This window comes from Sitophilus oryzae, unplaced genomic scaffold (assembly GCF_002938485.1).
Source record: "Sitophilus oryzae breed Bouriz unplaced genomic scaffold, Soryzae_2.0 scaffold_177_pilon_pilon, whole genome shotgun sequence".
NCBI classification, from domain to species: domain Eukaryota; kingdom Metazoa; phylum Arthropoda; class Insecta; order Coleoptera; family Curculionidae; genus Sitophilus; species Sitophilus oryzae.
The window spans coordinates 838,003-860,143 of NW_022146479.1; the positions used below are offsets into that span (position 1 = coordinate 838,003).

Consider the following 22,141-nt stretch of genomic DNA (forward strand, 5'->3'; position numbering starts at 1 on the left):
GAACAGTAGAACTCACTGCCAGAATTTCTTTAAAAAATTCGAAATACTGACTTCTTGTTCATTTTGAATCCGCTTGCTTGATCCGGCAGCACATATCTGCTATTCCCGAAAGACATCCGCCAACTATCCACTTAGGAACGCGGGAGCACGATCTTTATCTACCAACCCGGAGCTAGAACTAGTTAAAGGCTCAATACTGTAATGTCAAAAAATGCCAATCATCTGCTCTTTAACATCGTCGCTTATTCTTACCCGTATCGCAAAGCTCTGAAATCATACTTACTGAAGAGAGCCCTATATGCGGTAAACGACTTTTTTGTTGATGTTTAATTAATTCACACACTGGTCAAAAGTCGAGTATTTAATATTTTATAACTCTTAAAATTTATCCATTTACAATTTTGTAATGTATTGTAAAATTTGTAATTTTAATGACTTAAATTTTTTTGAATTTTATGATTTGTATTGTATATTTTTTATTATTTGTATATTTTTTGTGCTTCTGTTTGTTTTGTAAATGCTTTGTCGATGAAATTATTTTGGCTTTTTGCACAATAAAGCCTTATTTATTTATTATTATTAATCGTAGATTGATGTAGTCCTTTCTTGATAGTCTTTTTGGTTTACGACATACCTGTAGCACAGAAGAGTGCCTGTAGTGTGCATTGTTATTTGTAACACCATGTATACAGTTTAGCAGCAATTAGATAATAATGAAAGTACCTAATATTCGCAGAAGATTCCGTTATATATTTAATCATAATTATTGAAAAAATAATTATTTTTAATTGGCCATTAATGATGGCCTGTGCTGATACTTTTATTTAAACGATGTCCTAAACGCTGAAACTTTTCTATACAAATTGACCGAAAGTTTGTAAAAAACGAAGAAATCTCGTTATGAAATTGTAATTATTTAATCAGTTGCGTTCCTGGACAATGGGTAATTAAAATAAATTGTGCTAAATGTGACCTATTTGTCTATGATAGACTAGTTTGTTCAATATAACGAAATTAATTAAACAATAAAATTAAATTCTAAGTTTATGTTTAAAGCAGAGATCGTCAAAACTCACATTTCCTATTCTTATTAAAAAAAATGAGTATAATATTGCTATTTAAATTGTAACTTAAAAATGAAAATATTAAGGAAAAAAACTAACTACTATAAGAATCCAAGTTTACAGTTTTGCTAAGTTGTCAGAGAACTGAGATACGAAAGATGTCTGAGTATCTTAGATAGGAACTATCGGAAACAAGAAAGAGCCATCTTATCCGATAGTCAAGAAGTCCTAAGAGCAATCACACAGTTGATCGAGGAATGCCTAGAGAAGCTAAACAAATTAGAAATAAAATGAAGTCCTCCTACTCTGGTCGCCAGCCCATCAAGGGATAGAAGGTAATGAAATAGCAAACGTTCTAGGCTAGAAAAGGAGCGAACACTCCACTAACTGGACCAGAACCGTTCTGCTTCCTAAGTGGTAGAATATAGAAGAATGAGTGAGAGGGGGGTTAATCACTGTGACCTTAAAGATCTATTGTCAATCACAATCAACCCCTTCTTTGAGTCATTACACAGTCTATAACCCATCATACCTCTGTTGTAGGGGGGACAGGGTGTTTTCCATCCTCCAGATGTTTTTCCTCCGAGGGTACACACCCTTCCACAGTTGGAGTTTGGCCTTCCGTGCCCTTCACAGTCGAGGAGCTTGCCTCCGGCTGAGGTACCCATGAGGTGGAGGCTGGAGGATCTGTCTCCATTTTCTCCGCCTCTTTAACTTGGTCTCTCCTTAGACCTGATACCGATGTTGTCCCGTATCTATAATAGAGGATATGCCCATAAAATAATAAATACAAGAAGAAGTGTCAAGTCAATGTTAAATTATGGAAACAGCGTGGCTGCCTGGGTAACTAATTTTCAGATATGACATTTGACATGACATAGACATGACAATTTCAATTTTATGAAATTTATTTCCGTTTCCGGTTTTTAATGGCGGGCTGTTCAGGAGGTTTAAATGAGGGTTAATATACTTTTTACTCTTTCTAGTAGTAATGTAAATATGCAAATCAACACAATTAAAGAGCTATAAACCAATAAACTACTGTATCAATATCAAATATTTAAATAATATCAGAGATGCTGTGTTAAAGTGAATTGGTAAAGTAACAGTGCAATGACTTACAGAAACTTGAAGATAAATAATGTTTTCACAGCTTCACGGGCATAAAACTAAATAACTGGAAGCAGGAAAAAGGCAACCGAAACCCACACAAAACCTGGAATCAAAAAAAATATGTAAAAAACATAAATATAGGTACCTACATAAGACTTTTGTGAATTAAATCAAACAGGACTCGAATGAAAATAAAATGAATAAAAAAATATGATACATATACATCTAATACCTCATTTGTATTTTAAAAATAATCTACATACATAGATTTATAGCATTATTGCTATGAAAATACATAATAGGTACCTAAGTAGTATATATAATATATAAATAGGTAATATATTCCTATGTGATATGTAATTACGCATTTCTGTTCATCTTGTAGAAAATTAATGTAGGCTAATAATAGTTCAATAATCATAATTTACCTTGTATAACTTGCTTTCAATTGCTCAAAATCACCGATCAGTCTTTAAAGTAGAGATACGGAAAAATCCTTGGCAAAGAATATCCCAGGATCCTTGGGTTTAAAGCTAAAAAAATATAAAAACAGTTAATATATTACCTATTTTTACATATAATATGGCCTATACTCTGCTAAGAATGCAGGGAACGTCGATTTCTATCATTTCTTCATGTAATTAATATCATATATACTTTATTAAAGTGTAACAAGGAACTTTATATCAAAAAACATCTTTGTACTTATAAATTTCAGCCGAAATATCAGAAACAAACTTCCAATCAAATCTAAACGGCAAAAATTAAAATGGCGCCCGACCTTGCCAGAGGCCTCGGGAGCTGACGCTGACACACCGACAAAAGACAAAAGAACAGGACGCCGACGTGCATAAAAATGTTCCGTAGCAGAAATTGACAGAAATCATATAGAAATATTCAGATTTTTGTCTAGGACAGTCTAGAAGGCCGTGCTTTCTGCCTGGGTAGAACCGCGCCACAACTGTTTCCAATTTTCCGGTTTACTGTCACCCCCCTGGATATGCCCCTCTTTCTCTATTGCCTCCTTGGATTTGAGGTCAATTCCTATTGTGAGGACCTGACCATGACCCTCCTCCCTCGAGTTGATGACTCGCCAACTCGATGTCCTTACATTGAAGTTCTGACATTAGATAAGGCTCAGCAGGTAGGTGGTGTGGTGTCTTTCCCCTTGCTCCTCGGCAGAAAGACCGTTATGGCCGCCCCTTTAGGGATGTTTTCTCCCTTCATTGCAACCAGTTCCGGCCCCTGCCAATTTTTAAGGTTAGGTGCGATTTCCACCAACTAATTCGCCGATTCTTGAGATACACAATCTATGAGAATCATGCCCACCCGAAAGAGTATCCCCGCAAAACGCAACTGATCCACATTTTGTAGATCGTTGTGTTGCGATCCGATCGCCACTACTTCGTCCAGTATAGCCTCTTTTAGAGATGTTTGCTGGTCGGTGGTCAGAGCAACCTCTGGGAAATTATTTGGCAACACCGCCATTTTCACTTGTCCAGCAATAGCGGCAAAGCTGGTAATACGTCCCTGCTTGCCTCTCGGTGTTAGACGGCTTTCCATCCTGGCTTTTTCTCTCCCTGCCGGAGAAGAGGTGAGGGGATCTCGCTCCCTCTCTTGCCCTTTGATGGAGATGAGTCAGGTTGTTTCTTGGTTTCTTTACTCTCTCCTTTTCGGAGGAGTGTTTTCGCTTTTGCTTCTTCTGGAGCAAGTCCTTCGTGGAGCAGTCGGAGGTATTTCCGTGCTTCTGCTCCACTAAGACCTACTCTCAGAGGATCGTCTAGCCCGCCTGGTTGACCCAGGCCGGGTAGACGAAACGGTAGCTTATTGGGTCTAGAGGTAGGCTCCCGACCCTTGCTGAAGAAGGTGGTAGCTTGTGTGGTAACTTCCTAAGTGGGTAACCAACTTAAAGCAGAACTCAAGAACGGTCTAAGACACTCTAAGAAACTTCTCAGGACTTACCTACAACCGAGAAAAATCAAAGATTTTGCGTGGTTTAAGTAAGAGCAATCTTCTTGAGCAATCTTCAAGAGCTTCTTCAATGAATACCTCAGTAGATTGAAGTTATGAAACAATGGCGAATACAGATTCTGTAGGGAAAATGAAGAAACACCAGAACACCTCATCACTGAGGGCGCCTAGACGAAAACCATTCGTGTCATAAACTTTGGTATGACTGATCCTGGAGAGGGAAAACTAACCTCTGTATCCATCAAGTTTTTGTCATCTACAAGATATCTGAAATTGTAACATTATCAAAATCATTCCGTATCATGGAAACCAAGGAGGCCAACAATGTTGTTTGTGGCATTTTTGGTTTTACAAAAAAAATCTTTCTCCGTCTATTCAACAAGCTTGGGACACACTGTATACGTGTCGTTTCTTAATGTTTATTACTCTTACATACTATAATCATATAGACATCTAACTTTTTTGAAAAGTATTTTGTTTTATTGACGGTGTTTCATGACTCTTTAGTATACCCCCAGGTTTTAACCAAAATTCTGTCATTCTGAACCACCGAGTTAATAGTCGCATTATTTCAATTCAATTTGCCATACTTTCTTTTACTGATCATTACTTTGCAAATAAAACAAGTATCTCGTATAGATCTTATAAGTTTCGTCACTTTTTGCAAGAAGCCGGGAGGAACTATGGTTCCATGTGCCTTGAGTCAGGTAGGCAGTTTGCAGATTACCGATCTGTAGCCAATGGCTCGTAAACTAACTAAATGTAAATCGGTTTTAAATTACAGGGTACATTCGGTAACCTTAAAGAATATATTAACTGAAGGTTTGGTCAAACAATCCTTACATTAATCATTAAAATTATTATTATTATTATACATAATATCATATGTATAATAGTAATATTGTCATATTTCCTGCCCAATTTGTATGTAATTGGCAAATACTCTTTTTTTGGTATTCTGTAGTAACTAAAGGTAATACCGAGCATAATAGTTATTTACATACTTATTACGTACTACTACTATGAGTGTTAGTAGGATGATAATGCCGGGAAGGGCATCAAGAAATATTATGAATGCCTTTGGGTCGAATAATATTCGTCTTTCGATAGGCACTATTGTATGGGTAACGACCGTAACTTTATCATAATTTCACTATTTTTTCAATATTTTTTAATATACAAGGTGTCTTTTTCAATATACAAATAAGTGCTTAAGTATACAAGGTACCGCAAAAAATTAACTACAAAAATTATAGTTTTTAAATGTCTATTGGCGAATAATAAACTTAACTATACAGGGTCGGTCATAAAGTCATGGAATGTATATTATTGCATATTTCAATTCTAAGCAAAAATCGAAATACACACAATGTACTTCAAATCAATCGTTTCCGAGATTGACTTTTGAACATATCACTTAAACAATTTGATTTAATTAATTTCAATATGTTCAGTTTCATTTAATGATACCATTCTGCCGAAACTGTAATACTGTTGCAATGGCTTTTGTGAAATGCTTATTAGCTACTAGTAAATTTAAGTGTACAGGGTCGGTCATAAAGTTGTGGCACATCAAATTTTTTTTTAAATAAAACAGCAAAATATTCTAAGCAATAATCGTAATACATAATGTACATAAATTGAAGAATTGAAATGTTAAACGAAAATTTTGTAATTTCCAGACTTGATATAATCTCATTTTATACATCTATAAATGCTAACTTGGGAACTAATGTCAAATATTATTACGTATTAAGTATCACAGTTTCGGTAGAATGGCATCGTTAAATGAAACTGAACATATCGAAATGAATTAAATCAAATTGTTTAAGTGATATTTTCAAAAGTCAATAACTCGGAAACGGTTGGTTTGAGGCACATTGTGTGTATTTCGATTTTTGCTTAGGATTAAAGGAAGAATTGAAATATGGCAATAATATACAGGGGATTCTATTAAAAAAATTAAACTTATATGTACCACGATTTTATGACCGACCTTGTATACTTAAATTTATTACTCGCTAATAGATATTTAAAAATCCTACAACTTTTGTATTTAACTTTTTGCGATGCCTCCTATATTTTACCTATTTATCGACTGTTTCCATACATAACAGCGACCCTGTATACAGGGTGGTCCGAACTGTATTCCGGAAACTTCGGCAGCATATTTTGCAGATAAAAATAAGTAAAAAAGTTCGTATAAATGTATGTCCTAAAATGCTTAGTTTCAGAGATACAGGGTGTAGAAGTTTCATTTTTATTTCGATTTTTTCCAAATAATTTCTGAAGTAACGTCAATATTTGGATGAAAAAATTGGTAGATGGGTGTTTTTGACACGACAAATTTGATTTTCATTCAATATGACTCCTACTTGCAGAGGGCGCCACCTACATATTTTTAACTGTTTTGAAGAGTAATAACTTTTCGTCCGTACCTTTATAAAACAACTGATTAAAAAAATATGCATTTACAACTTTTTTTACTTAAAAAATGTCTCTTAGTAAAAATCGCTACGAGTAATGGTTCTCGAGATATTTGGAATCGAAATTATCAAAACCTGTCATCTTTGTCATAAATTAAGCATGTTAACTAAATAGTTATTAGGCTGAAATCATAAATTTGAAATGTTTTTGTGCTAAAAGTTCTTTATCATCATTTTTTCTCAGAAAATTTTAAGTTTAATTTAAAAAAAATAAAGAGTTCCCAAATTTATCATTTCAGTCAAATATCTGTATACTCAACAAGCTTATTTTTTGTCAATAATGACATGTATTGACTATTTCCATTCTAAATATCTTGAGAACGGTTATTCGTAGCGACTTTTACCAAGGAACATTTTTTACGTAAAAAATCACAGAAATGTATATTTTTTCGCTCAGTAGTTTTATACAGGTACGGACGAAAATTTATTACTCTCCACAACAGTTAAAACACATGTAGATGGCGCCCTGTACAAATAGGAGTCATATTGACATCAAAATTAAATTACTCATTACAAAAAACTCCCAGACACCAATTTTCATTCAAATCCTCAGCATTTACTTCAGAAATTATTTGGAAAAAATCGAAATAAAAATAAAACTTCTACACCCTGTATCTCCGAAACTAAGCATTTTAGGGCATACATTTATACGAAGTTTTTTACTTATTTTTATCTGCAGAATATGCTGCCGAAGTTTCCGGAATACAGTTCGGACCACCCTGTATATTGCTACCAATTCTGAATTATTAATATTGTTAATTAATGCCATATTCTGAAATACCGAAATAAAAATGTCAAAATGCAAAACAAAACAGGGGAAAAACAAGGAATGTCCTTCAAAACAATGTTAATTAAAGGTTGTGTAAACCTATTATTTTTTTGTTGTAGAAAGAAAATTAATATTTAAGTAGGTTTTTATTAAAATACATAAATTTATTACATGTAATACTAACTGCAAGATGCATGCTTGTCGACCATGCTAAGGACATCTCTGGTTTTTGTCATTTACGCGTGGACTACTCTGGTTTTTGCCTTGTACGGCAAAATAACCAAGCTGTAATATCTCTGGAACGAACCGTATTATTGCTTTCTTTGATGGTGCCTGGAATAACGCTAACCTTTGCTTATAAAGTTGTGTCGCTATCTTAATTTCTATGAAAATAGATGACATATCTGGATAAGGGATTACGTTAATATAAGGGATTACGTTATATTAATAAATATATTATTCTTGTTTCCAGCTGCGATTGTAGGATTTTCAAGCGGACTTGGAGTTACCACTGGAGCACATCGTTTGTTTTCGCATAGGGCTTACAAAGCACCATTCGTAACAAGACTGGTTTTAATCTTGTTCCATACATTAGCAGGGCAGGTGAGTGGTTATTGTTTCTGTAGAATGTTCAGCCATCGTTCACCGTTACGTCATATTGTCGAACTCTCTCAATCACTTGATAACCAGATGAAAGAGATTGGTGACGCATTACGGCATTTTGTAAATTATTGCATATTCTTTTTAGTAGTGATGGGACTACTCGAGCGAAATTTCGCTCGAGTACTCGATTATTGAAATAACCGACATCGCTCGATTATGAACGAGCGACGCAAGTGACGAGCGACAAGCGACAAAAGCAAGCGATCCTAGAATGAAATAAATTGAAATCCCTTGCGTATCTGAGAGACAACATTTTATCGACAATGCTTTGAAATAAACTAAATCAAGCGATCAAGCGAATCGCTCGCCGCTTGCTACTTGCCATTCATCACCGAAAGAATATGTGCCCTGCGCACGCAACTTATTGCTTGGCGCTTGGCATTAACGAGTACTTACAACATGCGACGGGTGAAAAACCGTATTTTTAAATACGAGTGATATTTCGCTCGAGCGATCACTCGGTTATTGCAATCGCTTGAAACTCGAGTACTCGATTATTGAAATTAATCGGTTTTTCCTATCACTACTTTTTACTAATTGTCATTGTCATTTGATTTAGAGTTATAATTTTATTGACGGATATCGATCAATGTCAAAATTTCCTTTTAGAAATTGTCATTGTCATTTTATTGTCACAGTTATAATTTTATTGACGGACATCGATTAATGTCAAAATTACTGATCTGAGACACACCCTAAAACTCATATTTGAGAAATAATGATGACGTAACGGTGAACGATGTCTGAACATTCTGTATTATCATTTTGTAAGAAAAAATGGTAATATTATTATAAAAATTATCTTCCCTTAAAATTGTTATATGATTTTAAGGGCTACTATGACAACGTTTTTTTTCGATCGTTTGTTATAAGTTATAAGTATGAAAAGTAAGAAATATTGCTAACGAACATTAGTGACTTCCTTAAAAATGTTTGCGCAAGACCGCATAAGTTAACGTATTTCCGGAAAATGCTATAAAATACGTGGAAAAAATCGCTTTGTCGTGGCTTATGAAAACGATTCCAGGAAGTGTTATACGGGCAGTTAAAAATTAAAATTAATTGCGCAAAGAACAATAAAACAATAAGTCGTATAACATTTGTTCTTATTTTTTATTGGTATTAATTCTGATGGCTGCGTACGCGACCAATCGTTTTGTTTTGAAATTGTAGAACCGTGGCAAATTGTAAAATGTAACGAAAATTTATTTAAAAATATTTAATTAAGTTGAAAAGAGAGCTGATATGTATTAATGAAAAATACTTCAAACTTCTACCTAGTTTATTTTTCAGACTGTTGATTTATTCGGTATAGGCATTCCGGAGACTGAGCTGTCATCAAATCTAACAAAGCAGGAATACTATTTCCAGCGAAATGCCGTTTAACCACCGTAACTTTTTCAGAAGTTGCAAAAATCTTAATTATTTTATACAAAATTACTCTGTTTGGTACCTTCAAATTTTTCTAAACAAAATGTGACATCGAATTTGACAATGAAACAATCACATTTTGGTGGTATTTTAATTGTTGGGCCGTATTATAAATTTTACTAATTTTAAGGTAGATTTTTGCAAATGACTATTCCAAATGAAACGAAATTTTAGACAAAAGTAAAACTTTAACGCTTCTTCAAAAAAAAGTCTAATACTTTTGCATAAAATTATCTGGGGATATAATATTTCACCTTTTCAAAATTTACATGGGATTTCCTATGTACTGTATTCCGATGCACCACACTGTAGATATTTTTCAATTAAAATTGTATCAAATGTTTTAGTGCATTTTCATTCATACTGTTTTTGTTTGTATCACATTTTTTTAACTTTTTTTTCTGAGAACAAACCTAATTTCGTCAAAAAGAAGCTATCATCAACCTCAAAACATTGAAAATCCAGTTATAAAGGCATGCTAAACCTTTTGTTGTGTTTAGCCAAAACGCACGTACCAAAATAATAACCTTTTATGCTGTTGCAAAAGCGCAAAGAAATTAAACAAAACAAAATATTAATTTTATTGCTTCACGGGCTATAAGTTTAAACAATTCTAGCGCATTCTCCATATTCTAAAAATATAACGTTTTTTAACGGGCATCGAAATAGCATTGAACAAAATAAAAGAAAAATACTTTCCTTTTGTTTGAGAAATATAAAAGGCAAAGATTTTCATGCTTTCTGCAGATATATGTTTATATGCAGAATACTATAAACTAGATTATATTTTGTTCCAGTCATGTTTGAGTTAGGAGAAAATCAGTTTTGTGTATTCTCTTTAGTAGTCACCTATTTAAATTCTACATACAAATTGACAAACACTATTTAATGATCCAGGAAACACTTTTATTTCTTAAAACCATCTATACTAATATATAAAATCCTTAAGTGACTGACTCACTGATTAATCACGATCCTGCTCAAACCACTCAACGTAAGAAGCTCAATTTTGGCATACAGGTTGATTCTAGGGTGTAGAGGTTCGATAAAAAGGGATTTTTCGAAATTCCAGTTCCAAGGGGGTAAAACCACCCCTCAAATATTACAATATTTTTTATTTAAAAAACGGTCAAGTTTCCGAAAAAATGCTTAAACACGTATATTTTATTTTGTTTTTTTACATATTTTAAGATTTTTTAAAAATGTATACACGGTATTTCGAAAAATCTGGTCATTGATTAATCACAATCCTTCTTAAAGCGTTTGACGTAAAAAGCTGATTTTTGGAAAACGGATTGACTTTAGGGTGTAGGTGTTCGATAAGAAGGAATTTTTCGAAACTCGAATTCAAAGGGGGTGAAACTACCACTCAAATATTAGAATATTTTTTATTTAAAAACCGGTGAGTTTCTCGGAAAAACTCTTAAACACGTATATTTTGTTTTTTTGTTTTACATATTTTAAGATTTTTTAAAAATTTATACAGGTTGTTTCATAAAATATGAGCATTGAGTAATCACGATTCTGCTTAAACTGCTTGACGTTTAAAGCTGATTTTTGGCAAATGGATTGACTGTGGGGTGTAGAGGTTCGATAAGGAGGGGTTTCTCGAATCTCAAATTCCAAGAGGGTGAAAACGCCCCTCAAATATTACAATATTTGTTATTTAAGAAACGGTTAGTCTTTCGGGAAAACGCTTGAACACGCATAATTTATTTTGTTTTTTATATATTTTGCAATTTTTTAAAAATCATACAGGGTGTTCCAAAAAGTTGGGTAATTGATTAACCACGATTCTGCTTAAACTGCTTGACGTAAAAAGCTTATTTTTTATAACGGATTTTTCGAAAGTCAAATTTCAGCGAGATGAAACTACCCCTCGAATATTAACAAGTTATATAATAATATCGCCATATTGTTTTTCCCATGCTTACATAAATGTGAGAAAATTTTATCCAGTTTGTATGTTAATGGAAATTCTTGCTTTGCTTTATCATCACCATTACAAATGATTAATTCGACGCGAACGAAGTCGCGGATTTTAATATAAAAGCATATTATTACTATTGCATATTACTGGTTATTTTAAAGCCTAAAAGTAATTTAAATTTAAAACTATAAATGTCCGTTTCACATCGTTCTAGACCTGATGAATGATTAATGTTTATTTCTTGATTTTGAAAGCAATTTGAATGTTAATAAGAATAGTGTTATTTCGCCACCACAAGTAATTTTAGTTTGTATTTAAAAAAAAAATACTATACAACAAGTAGTGTCATTAAAAGAGACACAGGGGCATAATGGCGAGCAGAAACTTACTATTCCCATAACAGAACATAACTCATTTCATAACTCATTATAGCTTGTTATAATATTTACTAGATACTGATATTTTCTAATATATTTTTAGAACTGTCTGTACATTTGGGTTCGTGACCATCGGCAGCATCACAAATACAGCGACACTGATGCCGATCCCCATAATGCCAACCGTGGTTTCTTCTTCTCGCACGTTGGTTGGCTGATGAGCAGGAAACACCCAGCTGTCATTTCCAAGGGCAAAACGATTGACATGAGCGACATGGAGGCTGATTGGCTGGTCATGTTCCAAAAAGAGTAAGTAATCACATTTGCTTAAGAGTCTATTACGCTGTACTTTCGGGTCCAGTGGCGGATACAGAGGGGGGCCCATGGGGCCCGGGCGCATATTCGGAATTCGCCGACACATTAGCCGCTCGGGATAGTTCGGGTGCTGCGTAAAGTACCGACGTATTAGACTAATACGTCGGCGATTTACGATGCGCTCAAAATATTGTTACTTTCTTCGCAAGTTTGTAAATCGGATTAATTTGATCTGCGTCAGTAATAGATATTCTTAATTATGATCAATCAGTAATCGTCTGTATTGGTTTTCATTGTTTTCCAGTGATTAGCACATTTAGAGCAGATTGCTAATTCAAAAACATGGATTTTAAGACATTAATTTTAGTTTATTTTTATTTTATTATAAAATGGAATAACTGTCTTGGTAAATGTTAGAAGAGAAATTTTATATAAATATATTTTAAGATTGGCTCTGAGACTACGTCTAATAAGCATTTAGGTGATTTCATCAACTGCCATTTTGATGGCAAACAAAAGAAAAATAGGGAAGCGAGCCGCAAAAGAACTTAGACTGAAATATAGAAGCGAAATATAGACTTTCTAGTAAAATTGTTAGATAGAACTTAACTAATTATTAGATTATAACTATCAAACAATTTCTTCCCGACACAAAATTTTAAAATAATGGAATGGAGGTAATAGATCCAAAAAATAAAAATATGTCTTAATTTTTTTCTATTCATATATTTTTTTGCTAATATGTTGTTCGTAGATTTAAGTTGTTCAGTAATTTCTATAAACAGAGTAATCCATCATCATTTCGCCATTAATATTTGTCTAACAAAAAGTATTTTTTTAAGTTTTTTAAATTCTAGTTAGAATTTTATACTAAAAATGACAAATTGAAAATTGCTTCATAAAATTTTTGAAAATCATATTGCATGGAATACACCGTAAAGTTTAATTTTAGTATTAATGATAATTTTTGTCCAAGTTTGTTTTGTATAATTTTTTAACAGTTCTCGATTTACCATAACCTATACTGTAATGCAATATGCAGACAACAGTATTTGGTTTTCGTAAATCACCGACGCATAAGGGTTGGGACTAGTCTAAACGTCGGTACTTTAGCAACCGTCCGTCGCTGTATCCTAAGGCTGTACCCGACCTAATCCGAGCGGCTAATGTGTCGGCGAATTACGAATATGCGGCCCGGGCTCCCCCTAAAATCTGTAAGTTGTATAAAATATTAGGCTTTTGGGATAAAAATGGCGCTCTAAAAAGCGTAATCTACATTGCTTTTTATTTTCGCCCCCCCCTAAAATAAATTTCTGTATCCGCCCCTGTTCGGGTCCAAACACACGTGCTTTAATTAAGGCTTGATTAAGGTTTGCAGAGCTTCAGCATTTGCCATAAAATAGCGAGCAACTTTTTAAAATAACATATAAATTATATATCACTGTAATCACAAAACTTCATTCTATTTCCGTATTGTAACGGAATTTTAAATTATGTTTTTATTTTCGAGAAAATTTAGTCCAAACATAAGGAATATTTTGTTGATGTTTGACCATCAAAATCTTAAAAATAAAGAAGTTGTCTAAAAATGTGCTACAATACGGATATAATATAATCCTTTATCTTTAATTTCCTTCTTCATTTGTGTAAAAATACCTAGCCAGTTTTACATAAAACGTTAAATGCCGAACGCTTCTTTTGCTACTTTTTCGGACTAGTAAAATGGATTTTTAAGACTATACTAATTATTTTGTTTCTAGGCATTACAAAGTATTGTACGCGCTCTTCGCCATTCTTTTGCCGTCCCTTGTTCCTGTCATTTTCTGGAAAGAAACATTCTTCAATGCCTTTTTCGCCGCCTACATGTTCAGAAGTGTTTTTGTCCTCAACATGACCTGGTTGGTAAACAGTGCAGCTCATTTATATGGAAACAAACCATTCGACAAGTAAGTTTTTTGTTTCTTTTTATTTCATATTTTTGTTAATGCGTTCCTTCTTTTTAATATACAGGGTGAGTCTTAAATAAGTGCAAATATTTTTTGAACCCCAGAACCACTATGAGCTTTTTCACATTTTTTTTTTTAAATTTTGAATTTATCGAAAAAAGTTTGGATTTGTTAAAAATTTTCAGTAAAAAGTAAAAAAAAACACAATCTTAATAAAATGGCAACACAGGTTGTAGGTTAAATCAAAGAATTTAGAAGAAAGAAAACACAGAAAAAATCAAGTGGTCCTCAAAATTTAAGCAAAAAATCATTTTTTTTTAATTTTCAAATTAAAATGACTTGATTATATTGGACTTATTTAAAAAAAAAGGAGACTATGCTTCTTTTATCGAGATTTACCAGCCCTGAAAATGTCAACATTCCATAGGTATAGTGATAAATGATGTCTAAATTATAAGAAAATGCATTTTCTACGAAAACTTGAATAAGAGTTCGGTAAAAAATGGTATAATACAATTTGATAGAAAATTAAATTGTGCATCTAATTCACGTAAAATATACAGGGTGTTCCATTTAAATTGAACAAGTTATTGCCGTTTAAAGCTAGTAATTATTTAATATAAATTTTTAGACATTTTGTATAAGGTAGTATTATTTTTATTATTGCACAAAATTTATTAAACAGAAAAACTTCGGTACAATATTTGGTTTTAAAACTTAAATACGCCTAGAGAAATAAAGCGTTATAATAATTATATTTGTATTGTAACTGTACTATTACTGTAATAGTACAATATTGTAATAGTATTGTAATAGTACAATGTATTGAGTAAATATTTCAAAAACGGTAAAATTGAAGTGCGGTAAACTTTAATTAAATTTACCTTTATTTTAATAGTAGGAACTAAAATTGTAATAATATACAGGGTGTTTATACCATTTAAAAAATACAATTATAACAATAGTAAATACAATACAAATACAATAATAAATAATATATATTATTATTATAAAAAATACAACTTTGATATTTTTTTCTTTATTTGTGACACTCTGTACCTTTTGAAAATAATTTTAAATTGTAGCTTTCGTAGTCTGACGATCCAATCACTCACAATTTCTAAAAATCCAATCATTTGGCTACAATACTACGTGGCCAATAAGTTTTTTTACATTTTCTAATAATATAATAATACTTTTTATTTCTTTTTAGATACATGAAACCTGTGGAGTCAAGTTTTGTAGCTTTTGTATCTGTCGGTGAAGGTTGGCACAACTACCACCACGCCTTCCCTTGGGACTACAGGGCAGCTGAATTTGGGGCCAAGTACAGTCTTACCACTATGTTTATTGACTTTTTGGCCTCTTGGGGATTGGCTTATGACCTCAGAACCACGCCTTATCATATGGTTCAAAAGTAAGTTTATTACCTTAGAAAAGTTATTAGAGTAGTTTGTTTTATTGTACAATACACCATACAATTACATATAAGAATACTTTTTATTTATTTATTTATTAAATTTGATTGTTGACAAAATGGTGAATCATAAATACCTAGTTATATTATTATTGACTAAATACGTACGGTAGCATTTTATTTTGCCCACCTTTAACAAACTACTTGTACATATTATCTTTTTTATTTTTGTTGAATAGAACATTTATTAAAAAAGTAATTCTGAGATTTTTAGTCAAGCGCGTGTTTGATATACAGTGTGTCGCAATATTCCGTGGACATAGAACTACTGCGTATTTTTGAAGTCAAAATAAGTTTAATGGACACAATTTACCTCTATACAAAAGTGCTTTGTATGTCCGCTAGAGGGCATCGATTTTAAAAAAGTAAAAAACATTTTTTCAGATATTTTAAGAACCGTTATTCCGATTTGAATGAGATTTTGTTGTTTATGTTTTGGTAAGTGTTTTAACATTTGACTTTCACAAAAATCAAGGAAAAGTACGGGAAGGGTGAAAATTACCCCTTCCTCTACATAAATTTTAGTATAAATATTTTTCAACTCAACCGACGACCGATTTTTTTTTCGTGAAATGGTTCTTCTAGTATTTACTATATTTTTTGTCTCTTGTAAAAAAAACTCCATCGCACATACTTTTTGAGGAAAAAAATATTTTTCGAAAGCTGACTTCCAAACAATGTTTTTTGTCACATCAAGCGCATATAAAATATCGCATTGTTTTTGAGAAAAAAAATTTTGGAGAATTTATTTTTTTAAAGCAGACCTACAAAATATACAGGGAGTTTCACTATTTCGTGGACATAGAACAACTTAATAACGTATTTTTAAAATAAGTTAATTACACATAAAAAGTGCTCTGTAAGCGGGAATCAGTCAAAAATAAACCCCAACTTTAATTAATTTAAAATTAATTAATTTTTTAAGCTTTTTATGAAGCTTATTTTCAAATATAATTTGTGATACTGACACAAAATTCCATATTTTCGCCAACTAGATTATTAGAGCACAATATTATTAATATTGATATTAATTTTTAAATATTGTGCTTAATAATAATACAGGGTTGTTCACCACATACGACACGGAGTATTGTAGCCAAACGATTAGATTTTTACAAATTGTAAGTTTTGAGTTCGTTGAAGGACTATTAGAGCTACAATTTAAAAATATTTTTGCAAGATACAGAGTGTCCCAAATAAATAAAAAATATCAAAGTTGTATTTTTTTAAATGAAACACCCTGTATATTATTGCATTTTTAGTTTCTACGATTAAAATAAAGGTAAATTTGATTAAGGTTTATTACACTTAAACCTTACCGTTTTTGAAATATTTTCAATTTTCTGAAATTGCAGTATAAATTTTAAGGCTTCATTTCCCCGAGGGTATCAAAGTTTTTAATACTAAATATTTACTGAAGTTTATTTATTGATCAGTTATTGTGTTGCATTAATAAAAATTATGCTACCTTATACAGAGTGTCTACAAATTTATTTTAAATAATTACTAGCTTTAAACGGCAATAACTTGTTTAATCTAAATGGAACACCCTATATATTTTATTAGAATCAGATGCACAATTTAATTGTCTATCAAATTGTATTATACCACTTTTTACCTATTCCTTCAAGTTTTCATAGAAAATGCATTTTCTTATAATTTAGACCTCATTTATCAATATACCCATGGAATATTGACATTTTAGATTGTTTTTAAAACAACAAATGTACAAAATGTACAGTCTAGTAATATTATCGTTTTTAGTAAAACGATAATATTACTAGCCCATTTGTATGCAAAAAGAAAACTATTTAAATCTTTATAAAAGAGTATAACTTTAATTAAATATACCACCAGTATTTCCGTCCAAATACTAATTAATTACATACTTAATTGTGTTCGTTAATAAATTATTCTAAATAAATGTGGATTTGAATCACAAATCAATATAATAATAAGTTATGAAAGTGAACGTCTCTGTTGTTATAAATAAGCATTTGTCAAAAAATGAAATAACATTTTTAAGGTGTTAGTTTTTTTACCACGCTGTCTAATACACATACATAATTCATTTTTTTAGTATTTGAAGCAATTATTATTAATCAACGCAAACAGTCAATTAATGTAGTTTGAATACTGGAATCATATTAATTGGTCCTCTTTAACAAATATTTAAACAGTTTTTTTTATTTTTTAAAGAAATAAACAAACTATATCGACAATATTAGTATCTGAACTCTTTAAAAATTTGGTACATCTTTAAAAATAATTTAAAATGTCAGTATTCCATGGGTATATTGATAAATGAGTTCTAAATTACAAGAAAATGCATTTTCTACGGAAACTTGAAGAGATAGGTAAAAAATGGTTAAATACAATTTGATAGTCAATTAAATTGTGCATCTGATTCTTATAAAATATACAGGGTGTTCCATTTAAATTAAACAAGTTATTGCCGTTTAAAGCTAATAATTATTTAAAATAAATATTTAGACACTCTGTATAAGGGAGTAAATTTTTTATTATTGCAACACAATAACTGATCAATAAATAAACTTCAGTAAATATTTAGTATTAAAAACTTTGATACCCTCGGAGAAATGAAGCCTTAAAATTTATACTGCAATTTCACAAAATTGAAATATTCGACTTTGATATTTTTTATTTATTTGGGACACTCTGTATCTTGCAAAAATATTTTTAAATTGTAGCTCTAATAGTCCTTCAACGAACCCAAACCTTACAATTTGCAAAAACCTAATCGTTTAGCTACAATATTCCGTGTCGTATGTGGTGAACAACCCTGTATATTAAGCACAATATTTAAAAAATTAACGATTACACTGACGTACCAAAATAATGCAAACTGATTATTTAAGTGTTTCTATAATTTTTTGTAGGAGGGTCCAGCGTACAGGAGATGGTTCTCATCCTATCTACTCAGAACAGGCCAAGAAGTTAGAAGAAACTGGCAAATTAGAAGACAGCGACATCGCAGAGATCTTAAAATCGAAAGAACATGGCATGAGAAGACTAGTTACAGCCCAAGGATAATCTATTTTTTCAGTATTTTTCGTGATAGATTCGTTTAGTTATAATTTACCTAACTCTAAACACTTTAATTTTTTTTGGTTAACTAGTTAATTACACAAAATACTTAATTAATTTATTCGGTTCATATTTAAGTGTTTAGCATTTAATATAAATCTTTATAAATTTATAATTCTTTGAAGTTAGTTTTTTTGTAAAAAATGCATACACATTTATATAAGCAGGGTACCTATATATTTTATCAAGTTTTTTATTATTTAAGTTAAAAAATAACCAAAAATATGGTACTATTTTTAATTGTTTTTAACTCAAAATGGTGTCACAGTGGCCTTTGAAATGAAAATAGCAAATAATCTCTGTCGGGTTTACCGCTATACAAATTGTCAAATATTTAATATTTTTGAAAATATATTTATACATAGAATAAGTCCTGACTTGTTTAAAATTAAACGTTAGTTTTTGATAAATCTTTATGTCAGTTTTTAATACAGACAGCTATATATGACATCAAAGGCTACTATGACACCACATTATTTCGATCACATGGTATAAATCTTATTATTTAAATTTATATACATTTAAAGATTGTATTTAACTTTCTTTTATTTATTAATTCTAGAAATAATAAAATAAGGTCAGTTCTCCTTTTATAAATTATAAAAATACTATTTATATATTTGTAAATTAAAAAAATTGTTTTAATTTTAGATGACTTTGTTGTGTGATTGTATATTTTATTAATTTTATTTGTTTTGCTTTGTTAATTTTATTTGAATATTTTACTATTCATAACACTAGTTTAATAAGGTTTATCTCCTATTGCAAAAATAACTAATCCAAATGGTTAACTGAGGAACACACAAAAAATACGATTGAAAAAAAAACGGTGTCAAATTATATGATGCATGTCATCAATCGTAATTTTCGAGCCAACTTGACGCCTTTTTTTTTTCGGGCATATAGTATATATTGGCTAAAAATTTCCAGTGCCATACCAAATCAAAAAGAAAATGTAATTTCTGTGTCCGGAGGTTAATCAATGTTTACTCTTAGTTACCAGAACGCAGGTTTTGATTTTTTAGCTTTATAATTATTTAAACTTTTTATGGTTTATTTTACCAAAACGTTAACGTTTGTCTAGCATTTAGTCAATTGTTAGGGATGGTTGTGATTATTTATAAATAGATTTTGACAATAAATAAAGTTTAAAAAATGCTATTTATCACTATTTCGAATTAATTTGTTTATCTAGTCATGAATTGTCAAGCAAGACATGAAAAACCTTACACAAATACGTTAATTAAATAATAAAAATTTTGGAAACAAATAAAAAATTTAGATATTTATTTAATACTCTGTATAGAACATATCAAAATAATGATTCCACCAAAAATGTGATTTGATAAAAATCATCCATACAACATACTTTTTTCAAATGTCACAAAAATATTATGACGTGATTGACAATATTAAAAGTAATTTTTTCTACAAACGTCAAAAAATGACACGGTTCGCGAATTGATAGCAATGTGCGAAGTGACCCTTTTTTTCATTTTCCTACGTAACCATTACACGTTGAGCGAAGTAATGCGCGAAATGCCTATTTCGCACACTGCATGTAAATTATATGGGATTTTGGAATTTTGATTTTTGGAAAATGAAGAACTAAATCATAAGTAATTATTTATTTCGAAATATTCAAGAATAAACAAATAACAAATATCAAACTTAACACTAATGCATATTCTAGTTATTATTTACAATATTAACATCAGAGAATAGGTACATTAAAGAAATGCTAACTTCATGTTAAAAAATGGAAACAGACGCCACCTGGTGTCGCCTGGCAGTACTAGCTAAATTGAGGGGAATTGGAGGGGCGGGGCTTAAAAGAGGGAAAACTTTTAAAAAAATATTTTTATAAGTATCACTGACTTACCGTTTAAAGTTAATAAACATATTTTTTATTACTTTAATATAATTTAATGTATTAAAAAATATGTCTATTAACTTTACACAGCAAATCAATGATATTATTAAAGACTTATTATTTTCAGAGAAAATTCATAGTAAATAAATTACACATTAGTAAACAATATCATTTATTTTTAGAGCCAAGGATTTATATTACAATATTGAAATATATATATTTTTAACAATGAAAGCATATTCCCAACCTAAAAGGAAAGATGATCAATTAATTGACTTAAATTAGTTCAAAATACATTTTGCAACAACTATGAATTGGAAAGTTTAGTAGTATGTTATCATCTATTACTGATAATACATTACATAAGTATATAAAAGGTAAATAACATGCATAAGGCACTATGATACAACTACCTGTATCATGATAACACACTAATATGACAAAAAAATATATATGCTAATTTAAATTCCTTTAATGATCTAACGAAACACTATCTAGCCTCAATGCATGCCATTCCAAAGGCAAAAAAAACTGTTAACCAAATAAATATAAGCTGAATAAAACATAAACCAAGCCAACGTGCATAAAAAACCAAAAAATGCATCAAAAAATACTTTTATCAGATCATACCCTTGGATATATTATGTATTTTATATATCGCACATCCCGTTCAAAAGTTTACTAACTCAAAATAGAGAATATAGAGAACATTGTCAAGAGAAGTAAAAGAAAATTTAAGTTAAGGCAATATGCTCCTTTTTGGATATTAATGGCCAAATAATATAATGTTGATTTAATAAAATTTTACTGGCATCCTTCTGAGGTATAAATCAGATTAAAAGGACATTGTTTTTGTAATAATTGTTTGTTTTGTAAACATTTTTTGAAGACAATACAGTTTTGAACGGGCTGTGCGATATAAACAAGGATCTTACTATTATTTGAGGTTAGAAAGTATTTAAATAACATAAAACATAATCAAAATCATTTGTCATCATAAATTATAGAGGTACTTACGTGTTTTGATATTATTATCAGGAAATAATACGTTTAGTTAAACAGGTACGCTGCCATGCAAGTTCTATCGGCGGGTCTTTGCAAAGGTTGAAATCTAAAAATACAAAACTACGTTTACATCTTAGTTGTATTTACGAATAAAGTATTTGTGTGTAATTTCTGACTTACCAGTTAACTGAATAATCGCATTAAATACATCCAAATGGTAATTTAATATTGTAAAAAAGCAAAATTGTTTTAAATCACTTGCCAGGACAGCCCGGCCAGCTTCTTTGTTGACAAAATGGCCGCGGTATCATGATTTAAGCAATGTGAGTGACAAAGAAAGCCAATGCCTGGCAGATGTTGGTTTCTTTGTCGTTGGTCCTGGCACGTTTAAATTTGACTGTTGCCTGTTTTCCCATAAAAGTGACACCCCCGTGATTAACATTAATAGTACAACCAGTACACGAACCAATATTTAATCCCAAACTAGACAGTTCTGATTTTGCTTGAGATACGGAGGTTTTGGGACTTGAGACACTATCCAATTTTGATGTAGTGGCACTTGATCCCGGTATTTGACGCTCTAAAATTTTATTGCTGATAGAATCCTCGACGT

At 31.1% G+C, this 22,141-nt stretch overlaps 1 protein-coding gene across 3 annotated transcripts in view; it reads left to right on the top strand.

Moving 5' to 3' along the window:
• LOC115882267 (acyl-CoA desaturase 1-like) overlaps window positions 1-18,691 on the top strand; it is a 74,881-nt gene extending 56,190 nt beyond the window's left edge. For 2 of the 3 annotated variants that reach the window (XM_030900214.1, XM_030900213.1), the window contains exons 3-7: window positions 7,876-8,006; window positions 11,908-12,113; window positions 13,880-14,065; window positions 15,279-15,482; window positions 18,443-18,685. In XM_030900214.1, the coding sequence (XP_030756074.1) occupies window positions 7,876-8,006; window positions 11,908-12,113; window positions 13,880-14,065; window positions 15,279-15,482; window positions 18,443-18,596 (881 nt within the window). In that variant the 3' untranslated portion in view covers window positions 18,597-18,685. Of the gene's footprint in view, window positions 1-7,875; window positions 8,007-11,907; window positions 12,114-13,879; window positions 14,066-15,278; window positions 15,483-18,442 lie in introns of all 3 variants that reach the window. The other variant, XM_030900212.1, reaches the window with a different exon arrangement.
• The last annotated feature ends 3,450 nt before the right edge of the window (window positions 18,692-22,141 follow it).